Below are 22,529 nucleotides of genomic sequence, written 5' to 3' on the forward strand. Positions count from 1 at the left end.
GAATGATGACAGCCCTCTATCTTTGATTTAAACTATTAGAATCAATCATTCTGCCTCTAAAGAAGCCACCACCATAAAATATTGATCAAATAATTTTACACAGTGGTTGGAAGCAGCATAATGCAGATATTTAAGACTAGCAATTAGCAGGAGATTTTCCTGAACACAATGGCATTTAAATCAGTAGTAGTTGTCTGAAAGGACAAAGATACAGTTATCTATGGTGTGAACTGTAGGGTGCTTACCGCTTAATGAGGGTTAAAGCTCTTCACTGCCCTGAACCAGGTCCTTGGAGACTGATCCCAAAATAATATTTGTTGCATGGTGCCTTAGGTGCCTCAGCTACTGTAATACTGAGGAAGGAACTTTCATTTCCAATTATGTTGCCCATCCTTCACTTATAGCCTTTCCTTGCGCACCCCAAAGACACCATGACAGTACCTTCACCCTAAGGGAAAGCATTCCAAGTGCCTTTGCCTTCACAGTGCTGCATTGCCAGATTCTGCACTCTTGTGTGTGTGGCTTGGCCTTCTAGCTTTCAGTCCGTAACTCCACACTCTTCACATTCCCCTCGCAGCTTCTAGTTCGTAACTTTACAGTCCCACAGATAACATAGTACATAATAATTTACATGCCCCAAAATATTAACTAACCTTACGGATGTACAGAGCTTAGCAGCCAGCCAGCACACAACACACACACCTGAAGAAGTGTGCTGCCATGGCTGCTCATGCACCATAGGCAAAAACAACCAACAGGGAGTCGGAGGAGTCCTGGTGAAAGGTATAAAAGTTTGAAAGCTATAAAACACAGAACAGGGTTGTGAAACACCTCTGCACTGGTAAAGGTGCTCCCTTGGGGCCTTACCACTTCTCCCAGCTGGCCATTACTGATTTTTTCCCCCTCTGTCTATTTTTCCTCTCCTTTTCCTTCCCACGCTCCCACCCCCCATGCCCTCACTCTCTCCACTGACTTTGAAGTCAATGTATGGTATCAGTTATAGACCCTGCTAGTAAAGCTTCGTACATGCAACTCTATATCAACGTTTTGTGCAACATATTTGTGGTCCTTTGGACATCAGTGTGCCCTCTGGAAGAGCTTTGATATTTCCATTTGTTACAATAGGCTCTTGATTTCATTGTCTAAGCAAGGTGTTACAGTTGTGCTTTTGAATGCCTCCTAAGTGCCATAAGCCTGAAGCTCAACACTTATATTGAGAGCTACTGACATCCAGGAGATAGCACAAAATGTGTCTAAACCAACACTTTAGGCGAGGAGCATACTTCTGAAGTGATTTTCCCTACAGCCCCATTTACTGTGGTCCGATACACTTTCCAGAGCAGTCTTGGAGCCGATTCATTTTGGAAGGAACTGGAAGATGCTCTTTAGACATGTACCTAGTGCACACCATGGGCTCAGTCCGCAGGCCCAGACTAGATTTACTCTGAAGCAAAACACCCTGAAATGAACACAGCATGGATCTTAGAACCTCAGCAAAAACTGCTTTACTCTAAAAATCCTTTCCTAGAGGGCAAGCAGTGTGCTCCTTGCTAATACAAACACAGCCTATAAGAACTTATAAAAATGCAGTCAGATGTTTTAGCTGTCTCTCTGCTATTGACAGGTGGTTGCAAAAATTTTTCATCTTTCTCCAAAAAAGACTGGCATTTACTCCTGTGCTATGGATAAATTAATCTACCTCTTCGTGATCACTTTAAATTTCTGTAATAAGGACAAATACATCCCAGTTTGGGTCATCTCAGTTCATTTGCCATCAAAAGTGATCTGAACTAATGAGCCCGTGGGTTCTGGAAGACTAACAGCTATAGGAAAACAAAACCTTGAATCTTTGGCCTCTTTACTAAAAATATGCTATTCCAGCAGTTTCAAATACTGGAAATTATTTCCCCTCACGTTTTTCTAGGGAAGAAGTGCTAGCTCCAGTTGAATTCTTAGTTCAAAAAAAGCTCATCTGCAAAACAACACACTACAACTTACATGAGAGGACAACTTCAAACTCAAAAGACGAGAAAGAACTCTAGCTAGCTAAGTTTTCTCAAGGTCATGAAGGAAAGTTTATGATTACTTGAGTGCAGAAGGATATTTGCATTGCCAATCTGGATAGAAAATTTTGTCTTCCACAGTGAAGAATGTAATGCATTTATTAGCCTAAGAATTCTGAAAAGCAGAAGGCAGCTTTTCAGCATCTTTTTCCTCGCAACTTAAAACCAAACAAAACAAAAACCAAATCAAAACACCCCCCCCACCCCCCCCAAAAAAAACCCCACCTAAAATAGGAATCCACCCTATATTTTACCCAAACTGAACCCTAGTCCAGTTGTCTAAGGTGGTTTTTCCTGTGAGTTCGTGAGGTGCTTTGATAAGTAGATCTCATGTGTGAAATACAAGGTGTACGTACTTTGGAAAGCAAAGGACAAAAGGTATATAAAAGCCTCTTAAAAAAAAAAAAAAAAAAACAGACAAAAAAGTCTTTTCCAGCATGTAGCCATTTTTGGCACAGAACCCTTAGTTTTCCCACCAGAGTTAGACTGCAGCTATGCCCTGCTCACTCCATCATACAACTTTCCCCCCCCTCCAAAGTCAAGAAGCTTCTTCCTTCCTCCTGAAGAGCTCTTCTCTCAGCCCTCCCACCTGCCTGCCACACCACAGAGGGAGCTGAGGGGGGAATTACAGAAGCCCTCCTTGACAGTAGCCTCTGCAAGGATTAGGAGTTACTGAAGTTACAGGCACGGGTACATGCCTATAACTGTACATGCCATTCACATAACATTTTATGCTGTCCTATTTTCTCTCTTCATTTTGTCAAACAAGAAGGGAGTCAAGACAAAATAGTCTTTAAGAGATATTTACACTAGTTCATGTCAGAGGCCAAAACAGCATTACTTGCAGGAGAAGGTACCACTTACTGGAATTATGATTGTTCGTACTCTCAAGTTACCACAAAACTTTGGTTCTTTCAGGGTCAAAATGCTTCTTCTGCAGAGTACTTAAGTCTCTCCTGCTTCCTAACTGTTTGGGATATTTCTTTCCTTCCATACCATATTTATGTTTCATAGTAAATATGCTCTTAGCTTAAATATGAGGCATCCCCATTTCCCTGGCCTCTGTAGCACTCTATACACCTTGTCTGACTTGAAAGCTGCTAGAATTGTATTTACTTTTTTTATAAAAGATTCTGCCCCATTCTGTGCTGTTTCTCCCACCACCACCACCCTGGAATGTTAGTGGTTGGACTAGAGGAGCTTGTGCTCTCTGTGGTAGTTTCACAGATGCACCACACTACCACACCTTTTAGAGCCTCTGTGCATATTTGCTGTCACATCAGTCTCTTAGATCCAGCAGAACAGGGTTCCAGATATTCTTTCCGTACCCCTTTACAGACAAAAAGTTAATCCATCCTTCATCTCCAAGATTTATTCATTTCCAGAAAGCCCCATTAGCATTGTCACTGTCATTATTTCTGCTTTCCGTTTGTCTTGTACTCAGATTATGTCAGCAGTACTTAGAGGGAGAGGCAGAATTACTCTGAAATAAACTGAGCCAAAGGGGAGGCTTTCAAGTATCCCCACAAAAAATGAACCAGTCTATAACACTCTCCTGTAATTCCTTCTCTTTGAATGCAGGCTGTCACCACTGTAATCAGACTCCTATTCAACCCAGCCATTTTTGTAATGACCTAATTCTCTGATACATCCTGTATCAGGAGGTTCAGTTTGGGCTTTCATTTGTGATTCTTTTTACTCTCATTACATCTTTACACATCAAATCCACTTTCAGAGTTTTCTTTTTCACGTAGCTACCTCATCCATACATCCATCCTCAGGCTTTACAAATGCCTTGTTTTCTTCAGCAGCCAATGATTTGCTTTCCTAAAATGTTAACAGTAGTAACAGGTTTGCCAAAGCAAACCTTTCTTGTACAAAGTGGACCTTGTAATTGTCGAAGGCAGAATTTAAATAAATCCTTTTTTGCCTGGTATTTTTCTTTAAAGGTAAATTATAACCAGCCACTTACTCCAGTCCACTGTTTCTTATTCAGTGGAAGTTTATAGGGAAATAGGCACGTTCTCTTTCCACCACTTGAATCCCCTCCAGAGCATACATCCTTGTGCTGTTTAGTGGGTTTGGTTTTTTAAGTTGTGCAGCGTTTTCTACCATTTGGGATGTGACCTCTCCTATATGCAGAAAGGGGTATAAGGTACAAAATCCCATTTCTTATGCATAGCACATCACCACTTTGGAGGAGCAGGGCGGGTATGCATCTAGGCTTGCTCTCTGTAGGACATACTGCAGCCGCTTGCCTGAACCTTCACAGACATCCGTAAGACTACCTCTAAAAGGACTCAGGATGAGGCTGGGGGTGTTTGGGGAGGGGGTGGAGCACACAACTTCCACGGCCTGATCAGCTTCTGCATACCACCAAGAATGGGGTCTTATCAAGTCAGAGACTGGTCAGCCACCTTTTCCCAGACACTGCTAAGTATTTTTCAACTGCACATGCTGAATAGTTGAATAGGGCACTTTTGCCCAGCTTGTCATAAAACGTGACAACTGCCCTGCAGGTGTCTGACCCTAACTTTTGTATTTTGAAGGTTATGCTGCTTCAAATTTCTCGTAGAAAAAGCAGCAGCTTCTCTGGCTTGTGCCAAGGAGACACAGATGCAACACCTCATGTTTAATTACATTTGGAGCTATTTTAGGAGATATGCTCACAGACGCTGGTGCTCCAGAAAGACAGCTGAAAATAGGAAGAGATATTCTGCATGTGTGTGTTTCAACAAAATATGTCAGTGCTTTCCATCGCACGAAACAGAAATAGCAGTTTAAAGTGGGAGACACAGTTCATACAAAGTCAGCTGACCATTTTGGAGAAGGCTGCCGTATTTTGTAAACCTGAATCGGATCCGTTTGACAGCAAGAGAGTATTCAAACTGAATTTCTCCTCTGACAGAATTTAAGAAAATTTACGATGACTTCATATTTCCCCTCTTTACAGTTCTACATAGGAAAACCTACAACTTTCTTAAATACCTGTGCTACAGGCTACTGTTAGTGATTAAGAACAGTAATAGAAACATGTGTTTAAAGAAGTTTTTTTTCTAGACGTTTCTTATAGTAAGAAACAAGCTTTCTCTAAAAAAAATATGTAAATGTATGCAAACTAAATTGCTGGGTGTGCCTAAACTCCTCTTGTCTTTGCCTCTTGAATGAAACAGTGAGCAAATGCATCAGACTACAATTTGCAGAATTGAGGCCAGCATTAGAGAATCAAGATGTTTCTGGATATTCTGAGTTTTTCCTAGTAGACATTTAGAAGTAAGACATTTAGAAGAAAGAGAAAAATTAGATTTTAATCAACAGTCCATTTTCTGTTAAATTTTCAGTTAAAACTACTTTCAGCCATCTCTATACACAACTTTCATATAAATATGTAGTTAGGCTACAGCATAACAGCTCCCACCCTGCTTTTATTACTACTATTCCTGCATTAGTTAAGATAAAAACCCTTTTTGGATTTGAGTAGACTACTCCGTAAATAGCAAGGAGTCAGAATTGCAGAACAACCTCCCATAAGAGTTTACATTTTTACAGAAGACTGCTGTAAATGAAGAGACAGCAGTATAACATGTGACCAAACACTCAGACAACCTAATTATTTAAATGTACATCACATTTTTAAGGCTAGTGACCAGAATGCAAATTGTGAATTTTAACTATTGACTTTGACTGATTTGTCTCTCTTTGCTGTCATGGAAACCTACATTAAATTAAAGGCAAAGAAACAATGGAACCTAATTAATGTCCCATGCATCTTCTGTTTGGGGCTGTTATTTGTAACATTATGGCAGCACCCGAAATGTGCTTTTCAAATGCATAGTTAAAGGATTTCTGCTCGAAAAAATTGTATTCCTATAAAAATATGAATATATATATAAAGAGAAATAAATCAGAAGTACAAGATGGATAGAAGGGAGTCCCTCCCTCCTCTCCCCTACCCCCCAGATGACATATTTTGAGGGCTAGATTTAAAGGAGAAAAGGCCATTTTGAACTACTCTTTCATTTAATCCCTGCAGCCTGGCAGTTTCTCCACAAGAGCAAGAACCAACCTGAGTTAGAAGCAACGCACTGTCAGGTTGCCTTGAGAGGAGATGTCAGGGTGTGGGCACCGGTAGAGGGAGGAAGCATCAGGATAGTGGTGAGAGGGTGTTAAAGAAACAGTGGAGAAAGCAGGATCCCTCCTCATTAAACACTACCTTGTCACCTGCCTTCTTTCCTTCATCCATGTACAGTGATATCGCTGCACTTCCAGACCTGATTTTTCCTCAAGGATTCAGTGTTAGAAGAGGTAGGAACCACCACGTCTTACTTTTCTAGACTGGTCCCTAGAAGGCGGCTCTGCAGGCGCAATGGTACACAAGATACTTTTATGCTCCCACTGCAGCTTCAGGTTAATAATTCTGTATTCATGGAGAATGTGGAAGAGGGTAGAGGATAGCATGCATGAAAGTCCTGTAAGCTTAATTGGGACTTCTCTTTTTACTGTTTAATCAAGTTCTCCAAGTAATTAATACAGGAGATTAAAAGTAATACTTTTTTTTCCCAGGTTAATCAATGGATAGTTATAGGGTTTTGTCTTTGCTACTGATTGTAGACTGTGACAAAAACACCACGTCTCAGTGAAGGAGATGCTTGTTGGACACTATGATTTAGTTTCACTATAACTATACATCCTCCACTTCCGGGAGTTATGAATTAATAAAACAAAGCATCTTCCCAAGGTTAAACTGAATCGCTTCACACGTGACTGATTAAACGGGGAAAAAAGGGCTTAAGCAGGCAACATTATTGATTTCTGCTGATGCACCACCAAATGGGCTGGCTGCGGCAGTGACAGGTCCCCGGTGCCAGCTGCTCCGTGCCATCAGCTGGGCTGGGAGCCTCGGCCGTGACTCCTGCCCTTTTCTGTGCGCAGGGCTGGAAAACACGGCGCACAGCACTGCTCCCCAGCCCAATTGCGTTCGACAGCTCCATTACTGCTACTGACTTAGCAGCAGTGTTTGGTTTCTTGTGTCCCGTATCTTAAACCCAGGGTATGCCTGCGAGGCTGCAGAAGGTGTTGTTCAGCCAGGGTTCCTCGCACAAACAGAGGCAGGACAACAATTTAAACGGTCCCGTTTTTCTCTTGTCTCTGGGAAAGAGCACAGACAGCTCAGGAGAGCACAAGAGCCTTGGTGACACACTAAGTTTTCAGATGTCTCCTGAGTAAGAGAGATAAAAGCAAACAAAAGTTACTTTCTAGAGTGTAAAATGAAACTGTTCATTAGAACAGTTACAGAATAATGAATATAGGATGTCATTAAAGCAGGCTATACTTGTCAAAGGTTGAGATAACGCTAATTAAAGATGTTTTTTCATCTGAATTGGAGTATCAGCCATTACCACTAATTATGCAGTTAATGTGCATGTGGTATCAGTTGTACTAAATGGACAGCAAAAGAAGGAACTGCAGGCAACTCAATATTTATTGATGGGGCATCCTGAAGCTGGTGTATCAAAACACTATTAAACCGATCATAAGATACTCTTGAACTATTTACAGAAAGAAAAGGAAGGAGGGAAGGAGGGAAGGAAGGAAGGAAGGAAGGAAGGAAGGAAGGAAGGAAGGAAGGAAGGAAGGAAGGAAGGAAGGAAGGAAGGAAGGAAGGAAGGAAGGAAGGAAGGAAGGAAGGAAGGAAGGAAGGAAGGAAGGAAGGAAGGAAGGAAGGAAGGAAAAAGAAAGAGAGAGACATTAAAAAATACTTGCGTTTATCCAGACACTTTTCAGGAAATAAAATAAACCATTTTAAAGTGTTCACCAGACATCAACAGCCTTCATAAAACAAAATGGACTGCCAGCCAGACGACTTGGGAGAGGAAACCCAGGAGACTGCATCTGAGCAAGCACTTCTCTGTGTGTCACAAGTGAGTGATAGACCTTGGTGAGCAGACAAAGCAGTTGTTTAAGGGCTCAAAGGAAAATTAAATACAAGCTCACGGCCACAGCAGTGTCAACAGAAAAGTTCAATTTCTTCTTCAGCATTGAACTGGGTTAGAGAGTCATAAAAGTAGTATTTTTTCCCCTGCCACTCTGAGCGAATCATGTAGTGCTGTTCAGCTGTCCCAGGCTGCTGGGGTGGCTGTTGGTCACTGATCTGCTCTGGCAAATTGCTCATTTTAGAGCCTTTTAAGCAGAATGTGGAGGAAGAGCTCTTAATTTCTGGATAACACGTGTACGTGAGGCAGCCGCCTCACAGCTAGTCCCAAAGACACGTCGCTCTCTGTGACTCTAGATGCTCACAATGTCATTTTCAATGTTCCACTCCTTTTTAAAAGCCTGCCTTATCAATCTTTCTATATATTTCTATCCTAATGACCACTGCCAGTTTTTCAGTACAGCTAAAATTCTTGTTCCCGCTTGAACAAATGCTAGAAAACCTTATGTTTCACCGGTATCTGTATTATTATGTACACTGGTATTCTGTAATTTATTGATCCCAAATATGGATCAGAATCAGACTTTTGTCCTTATTATTTCATAGGAGCCTTATTAGACTCCAGGTGCCACAAGGCTTTTAGAATAGTAATAGCACAACCGTAGGTAGCTTGTCTAAGCCCATAGTTCACTACAGCTGCCATTTAAATGCAGGCAGCTAGACCATGGCTGAAGACAAATTGAAGATATTGCTATACCAGGCTTCCCAGATCTAGTAAAAATATGCAGGTGTTGACTTATGAACCCTGGATCATCCAGTAAAGCTCTTTCAAGAAGTGAAAATTGTACTACCTGTCATGTCATTTATATAGGGCTGGTTGTACTGACTGGAAAGAAGCAATGCATACCCTTCTCTAAGGAATGAAGTACTGTACTATCAAAACTACAGATGTCACCATTTACTAAGTGATGAAAAATATTAATAATGGTAATACTTGAGACCAGCATAACATATTTTATCCTTCTCAGATGTTAATATCTTAACTTGTAAACTGTATCTCTACTTTTTTCTATTGCCTTATGAAGCTTAACTCCTAAACTAACTTCCTTTTAAATGTTTACAGCTTAGAATATGCTGTTCCATTTTTATCATATAATTTGACCATTTGTCATTTAAAAAATTATTTTCTCTGTGAAGGAATATTTTGGGTTTGAATATTATCTTCAAATAAAGGATATTTTACTCAAGGGAGCATTTGAAGTGTTCAATTTCAAGGTGAACAAAATATTTTGGTTATGTTTTTTTAAAATGGTTGCCAAGCTTTCAGCTTCCACAGAGAGAACAGCACGCACAGAGGTCTATAGGTCACCTGTCCTCTTCTTTGGAGAGACCTGAGAAACAAAACCTGACTTCCTCTTCCGCTTTCTTTATTTTCAAATATCAGTAAAGGAAGTTCAGACCTTGAAGAATCTGACTTATGCACCAATATTGGTTAAATTTTCTGATGAGGTTAGATTTTGTACCCGCTGAAGGTAAAAATGCCTTCTCCTTTCATCCCACAGTTCACATCCCTCACCAGGCTCATTATCACTTCTGTTTGCATTCTTACTTTCTCCTGCCCTTCTCTCAACCTATCTGTTGGTGAGCCGGTGAAAGCCGTGGTCAAGAAGAAGCGTTACTTCTGCTAGTTCCATTTTGCATATTGGTTTGCATTCAATCCCACCAGCTCGGCTTTTTGCAAGAAAGAATTTACCTTCTGTGTCCTGCTTTAGGTAGTTAGAGAGAATTTGACAGGCAGAAGTCCTTTTCCTCCTAGCCACAACTGTTTTACAGAGGAATGTAAATAGTCATCTTCTTCACAGCCCATGACCTTTTCTTGGTCAGGACACAGTTTGTAAAAAGTACAACATCAGTAGAAAGGGAACCTTAAATCCTCCTTTATGTGGCATGTACTTATGAAACATGAGAGTTAGTCTCTTCTAATGAGAACTTTACACTGCAAAACTGTCATTAACTTAGAAACAAGACACCGTTAATCATTTTCTGAAGTCTTAGTATCAGCTTCTCACTGCACTTTACAAGTACAATAAATATCTCTTTAGTTCAATAAAATGGAATTAAGTGCACACTTACGCTATAAAAATCTGTAGTCAACTTTTAAAATAATAAAAGCTTTGACAAATTTTAATGAACCAAGGCAAAGGGTCCCCTAAGCAGGCAACATTAAAACTATAATGCATTACAGAACTTCCTGCTTTCGTTCAATCCCATTTGCCATTTTAAATCCACTCTATTTGATGCAATTCTTTCACTGCAAAGTTTAAATTTTTCCTAACACTCAAGATTAATATTATTATTTATTTATTTACACCTCTTATATCTATATAGCTAGACTTTTGTCTTCTGTGTTGTCCTTTTGGATATTTGGCTAAAAAAGTCCCTAACTTCTAATATTTGGCAACATGAAAAATAGTCGTAGTGTTCTAGCAGAAGTAAAAAGGAAAGATCTGACCTGAAGAGATAATATATTACCTGAAGCACACAGATATTACTTTAATTATTACTATTTTGATATTCCTTGCTTGGCTTTTCTTGTTTGTTTGTTTTTAATATTGGTGCACTGACTTTACATCAACCTGTTATAAATAAAAAGGAATCATCTGGTTTCATCTCTGGTTTGAGCTAAAAATATCATTGCTAAAACCTCGAATATATTCTAAAGTAAACTACTAGGAATAATTTCCAAGCTATATTAGGCCACCAATAGTCTCCAAGAATAACTTTAACATTTTTGGACTAGGTGTAGATTTGTAGGATCTGTTCAGTATTGAAGTTTTGCAGTGAAAGCATTAAGCACTTATTTTTATTCTGTAATGATCACCTACTTTGCATTCACTCTCTGGATGTCTATGGACAATTTTACAAGTACATCTGAGATAGTTTTGCAGTCTGATGGCTGTCCCACAGCTTTGTTAATGCGGTGCTGAGCTGCATCTTATATAGTCTACCCTTAGCAGAGCTTTTAATACAGGCTAATTGCAGTCCCAGTTTCTGTAGCATAGGTAAGAATTGCTCATGCCTGCCTGAAAACAGTAGATTTGCATGATGAACTCATTATTCTGTCATTGATTATGAGAACCACTTTACCTACAGGACCTTGGTTATCAGTTTAATTACACACTCTAGTTATCATGTTTGGCATTCATAACCATTAAAGCAGAGAATGAAAAAAAAAAAAGAAAAAGAAGGGAAAAAAAGCATTCCTTGCCTAAATTGGCAATTGAGGAGTCTGAAGCAATGTCTAAGGGTTTTTCTTCTTTCTTTCCCATCTCATTAGGCTGATAGCACTGGAACCCTGCTCCCCTGCAAGCTCTCCTGAGAATACCCCTGCCATGGCACTGGAGCTCTGCTTCCGGCCACAGAGGAACAATACTCATCCCTGCCACAAATGTGCAGAGAGTTACTGTGACTATCTACACCACAGACATGAGACATGGCCAAGACTAACCCTGAGCTCATAAGAGTCTGCTTTGGATAGCCGCTATCCCCCTGTGAAGGCAGAATGAGGCGATAATCACAAATTCATCAGACAAACTTGACTGAAATTGAACATCCTTAAAACAAAAGGGATTATTTTTCCCAGCAGTTTGATATTTATCAGTGTTTATAATAAAATTCCTCTTGCAGTGAAAGCTTTCTGTGAGAAAAGTTTATTATGGGTCAGCAAATTAAGTCTGTGCCTCAGTAAGAATGATGCAGAAGACAGGCTGCTAAGAAAGGTCACAGCGTGCAACGAGACATACATGAGATGAAATATCTATGGCAGCAGTTTTTGATGCAAAAAAGATCAAAACTTAAACTATGTCAAAGGTCGATTCCTGCTTTTATGAGGAACATATTAAAGTTAAGTTCAAAGATACGTATTTCAAGGTGACAGCAATTTCTCACAGGAAACAATTAGTCACCAGAACACAATTCAATACAGGCAGACTCAAGACTATTCCAATACTGGCAATTAGTATCTTAGGGTATTAAAATCAACAAAAAATAAGTAACTGTTGGATTGTGCATCCATCAGTCATTGAGGATGTTACAGCTAACACTCATTTAGCACAAGCATCCAGAGGTTACCAACTGGCAGTGTTGAATCCAACGTAATTTCCATGGAAAAAATATCCTGAATATTTGCAACTCAAGACAAATCTTTCCTACATTCTCTTTTTCCAATTATCCTACTCTTCCTGCTGCCTCATCACCTTTTCCTGCCCTTTTTCCTACATCATTATCTCTTGTAAAGCTCTGGAGAACAGACATTTTTTTCAATCTTAGTTATAAAACTTCGATATCTTTACCTGTTCCAGATTTACATTAACATAGTGATGAATTGATCTAGCTATTTAAGGAAAGTACTCACCCTTTGCTCCCTCTATAGCAAAAAGAGTTCACCCATCTAAGCCCCGTGCAAGACATTAAATATATCTTTCTCCCTCGATTTGCAATCTCTTCTTGCTGGGAAAGGAATCTTAGAGCTCATCAGATATCTAGAATGGCCCAGGATTACGCGGCCTGGGGTTCATGACCTCAGCTAAATTCACAAAAGAAGTTAAGAAAGGTATATTGCAACAATAAACATGTCAGTGGCTCCAGAACCAAAACCAAATGGCACAGAAAAGCCCGTACCTGGACTGTGAAACTGTCAGCCTCAAAAAACAAGGTGATGGCATCAACAGGAAACACCACAAGCCCCCTGCTCCCTTCCAAAATTATCATGTAATTTTTCTGTTAGACCGTGGACTTCCAGTGTTTACTATGGAGTCTCATGAAGCTCAGGAAGCTGGTCATACTAGATATCAGAAAATAAATTTTCCATCCCCTACAACATATTTTCACTCCATATTAGGTCTACTATATCAAGACAAATTACAAAACACTGCAACCACTAAGCAAAGTCTCCTAAGACCAACTTGAACCACCTCCTCTTGGTGCTTGGGGTCTCTGGTTATTTTCAGCTCCACCCAGCAGTAAAACACTTGGCCAGGTGTTCTTGCTTCCCTGAGTTTGTAGGTTTATGCACATTTCTGATGCCAATCTGAGGAGCAGAGCTGTGCTATGAGGCAGTCCAAGGTCATGTTTCTCACAGTCTATTCTAAAAAAGGCACCTTTGCAGAGAAGTAATAATTTCCAGTTATGTGTGTATGCGCGTACGTACATTAAAGAACCCATCCAACACTTGAGACCAAACAAATAAGTTCTTCTCACCAGCATTCTTTTTTCTCATTTTTTACTTCGCCTTTCTTTTGAAGACAGATTAGGGTATCAGATGAATTCAGAAATGCATTAACATTTTTGCTACAATGTGTGTTCTTCACTTGTCTCAGTTGTCACTGGATTTGAAACTTAGTTTTACTCTAGCTGGTAGCAGTAATGCATTTTTGTAGATCTGTCTTATGAAATACATACAGCTTCCATATACTGATGAGTAGAATGAGTAGAAAGAAAAATACATCAAAATATAGAGCCACTCCGAGAATGCAGCTAACACTTCTTTATGGGTTGTTAAATATATCAAACATATTGTTCTGTGTCTACTAGGAAAACGACCTATAAGCTGACAAAAGTAAATCTTCATCCTTCTCCCTCTGCCGCCTTTGAAATTGTTCTGACAATTTAAAAAGGATATAACACCTTTAAGCAAGACTATTAAAAATAAGATCACTTCAATGTTCCAAAAGTTTTGAGGAATGGTCCAAATTTTCTTTCATATTTTTCTGTTCCACATCTAGCAGAGAAACCACTTTGATACATGACTTTTTTGCAAAAAACTTCTGTCTTTTGTCATAAGCTGCATTACTTTCAGAGCAGCCAGTGGATCTACTTATGTTTGAAGACAAGTCATGTAATGACAAGTCTGGCCACATTGGTACATAGGGAGTAACGTGGCTCTTGGCTCAGTCCTAACGCATGTTGTGAGAAAGATATTTAAAATATGGATCCTTTCAGGAACGCTACTCATCTTGCCCAGGGGACACACAGATATTTGGAGAAGGATAAACATGGATAAAATGCTGGATGTTAGAGGGGCACGCTGTAGTTCAAGGTGGGACCGTGTTAGGAGCTGACATTTCTACAGCTAATTCATCTATGCTTGAAATACACATGACGTACAAAAGGTCTGATAAAAAACAGGACTGCTTTTCATTTTAAGAAGGAATCTCCATTATCAGAAATGCCTCCAACAGTGATAAAGCTGGCTACAAGGCTCACATATCTTTAAGCATTTATTCAATTTCATTTCTAAAATGAAGGTTATAAATCAACCCCAAGCCCTTCCTGAAAAACGCTGTTATCCTCCAAGCTATTAGGAGCAGTTACAGTAGAATGATTCTTTTCTGTGTCAGATGTTATGAAAGACAGTTCATACTTCAAATAATATGATTTATAAGTTGAGATTGTGAAGTTAAATTTAATAAAGCTCAGAGAAGATGCATGAACCTCAAAAAGCTTTTTAATATAGATCTTTTGGAGTTGAGACGCTACCCTTGTTTTGTATTAGCTGTTCTGTATTCTTGTGTATGCTGGGGTTACTGATGGATGACAGTAGAATTACCCACTACAGAAGGTTTGCCTTCTTTCCTCTTCTCTTTCTCTCCACGAGAATTTAACTGATGACAGATTGCTTACCCATATCTCATTACTTCTTTGTGCAGTTATTATGCATAACTAAAGGACTTTGCAGTCTTCATGTTTGTTTCTTGAGTTGCCAACTTTTCTTTTTGATGATGTAATTCCACAGGGAAAGATTAATGTTCTTGGTTAGTATTCTCTTTGGTTCAAGGAGTTGTTGGGAGATTTGCCACTATATTAATTTTATTTTGAAGGTCTGGATGATTAAACTTTGAAAATCAGCTGTCCTGGTCAGGGACAGTCTTATGAAACAAACTCATGAAAAGGCTGTCATGAGAAGAATTTCCTCCAAATATGCTTTTCAACATGGATTTGGGATTTGACATTTTGAATTAGAAATAAGATTTCATTTAAATTCATCCAAAAGTGAAAAAATAAATTTTGATGACACTGAAGTTCTTCTTACAGAAAATGATACTTTGAAAAAAAATGCAAGTATTTCGATAATAAAATTCCATAATTTTTTCATCATGTATATACCTTCCAGACAAAAGGACAGCAGATCAGATCTAGGCTACCTACCTAAGGTTAAGTCTTGCTTCATATAACTAGGGATTAGGGGAAGGTGGAACCAAGGGGAAGGAATAATGTAACCAAAATAAGTACCTAATTTCCCTTTCAAATCAGTGGAGAAATGGAGATTTTTTCTGAAGACTTTTGGAGTGTCATCCAAAAGACTGGTTCAGCCAGTTAATTACTTTTCACTGAGATTGCAAGGGGCAAATAAGATAGGTACATTTATATCAACAAATCTCTTGGCACTCTCATCACCTTTTCTGTAGTAAACAAGCAGTCAGCTCATCAGGACAGCAGGAGACATGAGCTCTAGGCTCCCTTTAGCCCAGGCAGACGGATCCCCAGTTCTTCACAGACCACATGACTCTCTAACCACAAGCCAACAAAGTGTTTCGTGCAAACATACTTTGCTACAGTTCCTAATCCAAAGGCTTTTTTCAGTTTTTATCCAATGACAACCTACTGTAAAATGCACGCACACCACAATTAAACCATTTTGGAAAAGCTGTGCACCACTACTCATCTTCATCTGGGTCCTGCCTATAACTGAATTTCTGACTTTGTCTAGGAGTGTTAGTGTTTTTTTAGTTAACAGGGTGTCAGTCACTGTCTACTGATGTGGGGGCTGCAGCAGAGCTCTAGATGGCAGATCAGTACTTACCTTCTCAGAATAATTACTTCTGAATATCTTTGGGAAATCGAAGTTGGATACCCCAGCTAAGTAGGGAGATGACAATTAAATTTACTAGGCTGACGGAATTTCCGAGTTTTAGTCACCAAAGTCTTACCTTAGGCAGGATTTCTGAAACTGATATGCACCCTTAGAGAGTGTGACAGAGCCCAGAAAGACAGACTAGTCCAAAACAGCCCAGTCAAAATTTACATGAGCTGCAGCTGTTTATTGCCTGTACACCACGACATAACTACTCCTTGTTAAATTAATATTCCAGTTTGTGAAAGAAGATAGAGTTAGTAGCTCCTGTTACAGCCCATTTCTACATTTACAATGCAATTAAAAAAAATGAACAGAAAAAATCTAACTCAGAAAAATGAAACACAAATCTAGCTGCCACTACTGTAGAAGAAAAGCAGCTTCAACTGTTTCCTTCCATTAGTATGCCAGGAATTGACTCATAAGAGGAAATCTCATGGATCCCTGCTAATCATCTAATATAAGTTACAGCTACAATGTAAATGTATTTGATGCAAATTATTAATGCGTCTAAACTGCAAGTAAAAAAACATTAAAAAGGCTGCTAATTCACCAACAATCAATGAAAATGCTGTTATTTTAAGAGATTATTGCTGGGAACACATACAATATGTTTAAGGAATATTCCAGTTGAACTTGCAGTGTTCCTTTTTTCATAGTGGTAAATAAACAAATCTAGTTTCAATTATTAAATAAATAAAATATAATTAATATGTTTAAGACATTCATATGACTTAGTGTTAACAGAACAGAAGTGACCATTATTCATAGTTCACTTGTAATTTTCGTGTTTTGCCCTTGTTGCAATTCAATAACAGAAGTCACTATTTGAAGACAATGTGTAGAACATTTTGAAATTCAGGCAAAAGTTGAGATAGAGCATTCAGAGGTCTGGAACACGCTACTGCAGTCTGCACTCCAGAAATACATCAGAAGCTATTTTAAATTCATTTAGGATAGTGCAAAGCTAATTATAGAAAGATATTATGGGCCTGGTATAAAGAATGAGTTATTTGGGGTAGGCTAGATTAATTCTGGGGAGTCTTGGGTTTAAGCCTTTCCTTTTCTGTGCTAGCCCAGAGTGAAATATAGATTCTCCAGTAGTTCAGTAGCTCACTCTGGAGTCAGGTCATTAGGCATTTGAATGTGTAATGTTTGAGGTGAACACTTCAGGTGAAAACAGTAAGTGTCAATGAAATTATTTTTGGAAAATTTTCTACAGTTCTAAATGTGTATGTCCAAGTCCCTGAATCTCCGCAATGTCTCATATATCTGGGGTTTGACTACACAATTGCCCACCTTTAACAGGAAGGATGGAGGTCCCTGGAGCAGGATCTCCTACTCTCATTTAGCTGCTCTGGTTATCATAGTAGACGAAACATGCTGGGGAGCACTTCCAAGCACTCAGGCCAGCTGGCAGGGAGCAGCTCATGCCTCTACTAGGAATTCCTTGCTGCTGAAGGGTGCTGGCCACATCACATTGATCCATGGGACACTGACTCTGGAACTATCCCAGGAGCTGTTTGGGAAGGGGCTCGTATGGGACAGGCGTGTGCCAAGGGCCAGTCCAGCTGCATAAGGCAGCACCTTGGAACGTTCCTGGATGCTGTTTCACCTACTAGCTTAGCTGTACCTTCACACATTCATGTTTTGGCCCTAAGGAGAACCAAAGTATGTTGTGTACATGGACCTCTCAGGCTGCAAAACACTGAGATGCTAAAGCAGCAGGGGCTGGGTGGTTGCACAAGAAAACTGTATATCTTCACAGGACTAGCCCTGAATGTGGGCACTGGTTTTAGATCTGGATGTAAGTCTTCAGACTATTCCATGTTCTGTCTCATACCATAGACCTGAAAACTAACCTTAGTGACAGGGCGACAGGACTGTTGGCTGCCGAGCTGGGTCACAAGCTTTAACACAAGTGATAAATTCAAGCCGCATTCACGGGAGGTGACCTGTCATTTGTTATGTGATCTGATGAGGCACACCCTCTGTGCCTTCCCTTTAGAGAAAAATCTTGTGATTCTCCCTAATAAGCATCCAAGATAGACTGGCCAACTATAAGCATTCCTAGAGACATTTAATATAGAACATTGCTAGTGCACGGGAGAATCTTGAATAGTGCCCTATTTGCCTGACATGTTTTGTTAATTCCAGAGTACTACATTTCTCTTTCATTTTCTACTTTTCTCATATACGCACATAGTATAACACTGGAGGCCTGAGATCTTGTGACAGTATCTCAGAAGCATGAGAAGACTACGTTAATTATTTAAAATAAAAATCATCATCACACCCGGCACATTTTAAGGTATTGCTTAGTTCACATTTAATCTTTAGCATTAAAAAAGAAAACAAGAAAGAATATGCATTGGCTAATTATAATTCAGTAACTGGAATCTAGTACACTTTTTGTTTCACAATAAATATTTGATCTTTAGTCCTTCAGCATTGTTATGTTTACTGAAGTATCTTGTAGATCATGTTAACCTATAACAGTTTCTGCACAGTGTCTAGTTACACAGTGGAAATCTTTGCTACCTCTTGTTAAAGAACACAAGTTTGTGTGAGTTCAAAAGAGATTAGACAAATGCATGAAAAAAAAATGTACAGGCTCTTAAGCACAGAGATACCACATCTTTGGTGAAGAAACCCCCAGCCATACAGGTTGCTGGAACCTTCTCAAATATACTGAGAAACTTTTGTATTACAGTCACAATATTTGTATATTTTTCTTTAAGCCTCCAACAGGATATTAGGTTAGCTTGAGTATGATCATTCATGTCAAGTGGAAAGCACTTGAGACATGTATATATGATTAGTTCCTTTCTGAATGAATTTTGGGATCAAATCGTTTTCCGGTATAAATGGGTGCAATTACACTAAAGCTGTGTTAACTCAAGCCAGAAAAATAGTTTGCCTTTCAGTTCATTAAAGATGCTAAGCTGGCCACAAGAAATTTTTTGCCTGTACAGGTCAAGAGTGAGCTAAAGGATGGGCAAAAGACTGTAGGTTAGGCATTGACCTCTAGTAAGACAGCTAGAACTCACAAAACAGAAGGTCTGTTTGCACTGTGACCATCTGCAGCCAATTAAGCTATTCACAAACTGAACAATTTTCATAACATCATGGTTTATGTCCCCTTTTTTTTGAATGATATCGGACATTTTTAGATAAGGGAGGAAAAGTCTGCATCCCATTACTACTATCACTACATAAAAGCCAGCAAATATTTTAAGTTGGTAGTGTAGTTGAAGCTAGTCATTACTTAACCGACATTTTCGCAGACATATGTGACCAAGGCATGCGGTGGCTAACACTGATAAGAGAAATTCCAGGTGAAAAAAAGATGTTTTTCTGCTGTTCCATGTCAGCCATTTTTTAAGAGTAAATGAGTTTTGAATTTTCTCTGAATCAGCTAAAATAAATTTTAACTGAATGGTAGGGTTTGATATTCCACAGACTTATAACAGATGTTTAGTCCAGGTATTGTCAAAAAGAAATTATGAAGCTGGACAGAACAATGCATTTCCATACACTGCTGTAACAATCTGGAGAGAAACCAAACCAGAAATGAAAAGATGAATATGCTGTTTAAATATTCTGATGCAAAAGGTCATCCATAAAATATTAATGAAAAATAAAACCCTCTGCGAAACCTAAATACCTTAAAAAAAGAGGTCACCAAAATTTTTTTCATACTTTTCAGCTTTCCAGCCTTCCATAGTCTGAACAGATTCAGCAATAAGTAGAAAACAAGAGATCCTTGACAGAATTTTGAAGGTTTTCTTACCATAGATTGACTAGGAAGGGGTGCTCCAGGCCTTGCATTATCTGTAGCTCCCGAAAAACATTTCGAACTTCATCTCTCTCAATGCACTTCTGTTTATTCATGTATTTCATGGCATACATTTTCTTCGTGTCTCTCTTCTGTACAATGCACACCTAATTGACAGCAAAGTAAAAGACAGATTTTGATACCTACAGAAAGGAAACTCAATGGTGACTTTGAAAAAAAAAAGAGCCTTTCATGATATTTCAATATTCCAGGTCTGGATACCACAACCTAAGAACACCTTCAGAAAGTCCACATTACAGCTATGCAGGATTCTTTGTAATAGATTGTAATTAATAAATTAACAGAAGAACACCCCACCCCTGCAAAAGAAGAAACAGGGACTAAGAAAAGTGGCATAACTTTCAGAAGTTGCATGGTAAAGCTGGGAGGAATACAGTCCAATTGCTCAAATCACAAGCTATTTAATTAATCACAGAAATTACTGCCTCCTGCCTGGGAAAATGCACGATCATTGTCCTCATTCCCACAAGTCAATACATACATCTTGATTACTGCGTCATAAACATAACCTACGTTCACCAGGCTAAATACTTCATCTAAATATCAGAATTATGCTCCCTTAATTATTGTTGTTGAAAAGAAAAAGAATTTTCGTACAGAGATTCATCATAATATTTTTGAAGTCACAAGAGACCATTACAATGATTTAGTTTCTGGCAGTAAATTTCTTTGCTTTAACTTTGTTTTCTTTTTTTGAAAAAAGTCAAATAATTTTGTAAATGCAGGAAGAAAATCTTAGAGAACTCCCATGTAAGGCCTGAATTGTTTTTCATGATGGCAGTTTACCTTGTGAATGAAGCTGGAGAGTGGCACAAACACCACATCTAAGAACCATCATTTTAAATACGATTTCTGGCAACACAGAAATAAAAGATTGTTGGATGTCTCATCCCTGTTCATAACAGCCCTACATACACACATAGGGCAAAACTATATCTTCAGTAGACTTCTGCTCTGAAAGGTTTTACTGTTAATTGATCAGGACTTTTTAAAGTGACTCTCCTAGTGTGCCTTCACAGCCAAGAGAACAGTATTTGAAAATATTATTTTTGGCGTAACATTTATATTACTGATACAGCCATAGGCTCCAATCAGAATTTTTCATTGTCAGGACATATACAGACTATGTAGTGGACGCGGCTGGTTTAGGTATCACAACTCTGTAGTGTCTGTATTCAAGGATATTCCAGATTCACTTGGTGTGGGTACTATTAATTCGTATGTATGTTTATGTACATGCACACATGCTCATATACACTCTCCTGTATTATACACACATAAAATTATGGTATATACACAGAGCATACACCCATAAAAGTAGTGCTCAGAAATCAGATTACAACATGGTGCCAACCAAAAATTTTAAGGAACTTGCATGCTCAAAATTCAGAAATGGTCTGAAGAAACTAAGGCAACTTCCCACAGCTGAAACCTCTGACTTTAACAAGGTGTCATCACATTTATTTCTCTGTAACCTTATTTCCATGAATTGTGTCCTTAAACTCAAATCCACACCAGAGAGGAGTTAATAGGGTACCTTTAACCTATAATGCTAAGGTGTGATTAAGCAGAGTTTCTAATTACCTTTCCTAATATCAGGTGATGTTCTGCTAATTAAGTAAAACACGGATGGTAATGCTTTGTCTTGAGCCCATCGATGTTGCACGATGGTGAGTACCGAAGTTTTGTTTCATTTCCCTTCTTGGGCTGCTATGGAAAGTCTGAATGTTGGTGATGTCCGTAAGATAGCTAAAGGTTCACACTTATACGGGAAGAACCCAGGCTGTGGAACAATGGGGAACTGGAGTTGGCTTTTTGAGGGAAGAAGAGGTAGCAGGTGGGACTGAACTGGAATGGAGAGGTGGAAATGAATTGTTCAAGATTCCACAGGCTCTTCAAAAGTATAAGCAGAATTTGGAGGGGCAATTCTTAACTTCCTGTTTGAGATTATGTGGACAATCCAATTTAGTGAATCACATTATAAAATACAACGTTTATGGATTTTGGCTCAGAACCTAAGTCCAGAAGTTCATTCACTTGCATGAATTTGCAGCATGATTTTCAAGTGAAACTTGGCCAAGACTGAGGTGTTTGCAGAAGTCTCCTATTCCACTACATAAAAGCCTCCCTGTTGAACTGTTGACTAGTGAGGCTGCTGAGAGAATGGGGTTTTACTCAGCTGAGAGTTACACGTTCGACCAATGCAGCAAACTAGGATCATGTAGAGCACCTAAATATGTAATGCAAACACGTTTTGAAACACTGCTGTGACTCCAGAAGGTACTCGGTTCTCTTACCTGCCAGTAAAGACAAGGGTATTCAACACAGTTGAAACAGACCGTCTGTTGTTAGTAGAAGCTTGCCTAGCATACCAGCTTTAAAATGGAATGATAGTAAACGTTTTCTAGTAATGTGTGTCTATGCACAACTTTTAACATGGTTTCAAAATCAATGCGATTTTAATGAATATACTAAAGCTACTTCCTAAAGTAGCTAAAAATCAGGAAACACAAGCTGCATCTATATTGATGTTATTGTCAAAAAACTGACATTGCCATAACAGTGCTGAATTGTAGTGGAGATCCTCCCTGATGTTACTACCTGCTGGCTGCCAGCTCTTTGGAGTGGGACGTCAACGGGCTGAAACTTTTCCACTACTGCAGGAAAGAAAGGAAAAGCCCTCCAGTTCTCCTCACATGTGCAGTCTTAATGGGAAATGTTTAAATTGGGTTTTTCTGTTTATGGTTTAAATTTTAAAATAGG

General features: G+C 39.0%; 1 protein-coding gene across 3 annotated transcripts in view; it reads right to left on the reverse strand.

Annotated features, from left to right (window-relative positions):
• STK32B (serine/threonine kinase 32B) overlaps window positions 1–22,529 on the reverse strand; it is a 173,505-nt gene that overhangs the window by 116,709 nt on the left and 34,267 nt on the right. For all 3 annotated transcript variants that reach the window (XM_074589075.1, XM_074589076.1, XM_074589077.1), the window contains exon 3: window positions 19,701–19,852. In XM_074589075.1, the coding sequence (XP_074445176.1) occupies window positions 19,701–19,852 (152 nt within the window). The remainder of the gene's footprint in view (window positions 1–19,700; window positions 19,853–22,529) is intronic.

This window comes from Larus michahellis, chromosome 5 (assembly GCF_964199755.1).
Source record: "Larus michahellis chromosome 5, bLarMic1.1, whole genome shotgun sequence".
NCBI classification, from domain to species: Eukaryota; Metazoa; Chordata; class Aves; order Charadriiformes; family Laridae; genus Larus; species Larus michahellis.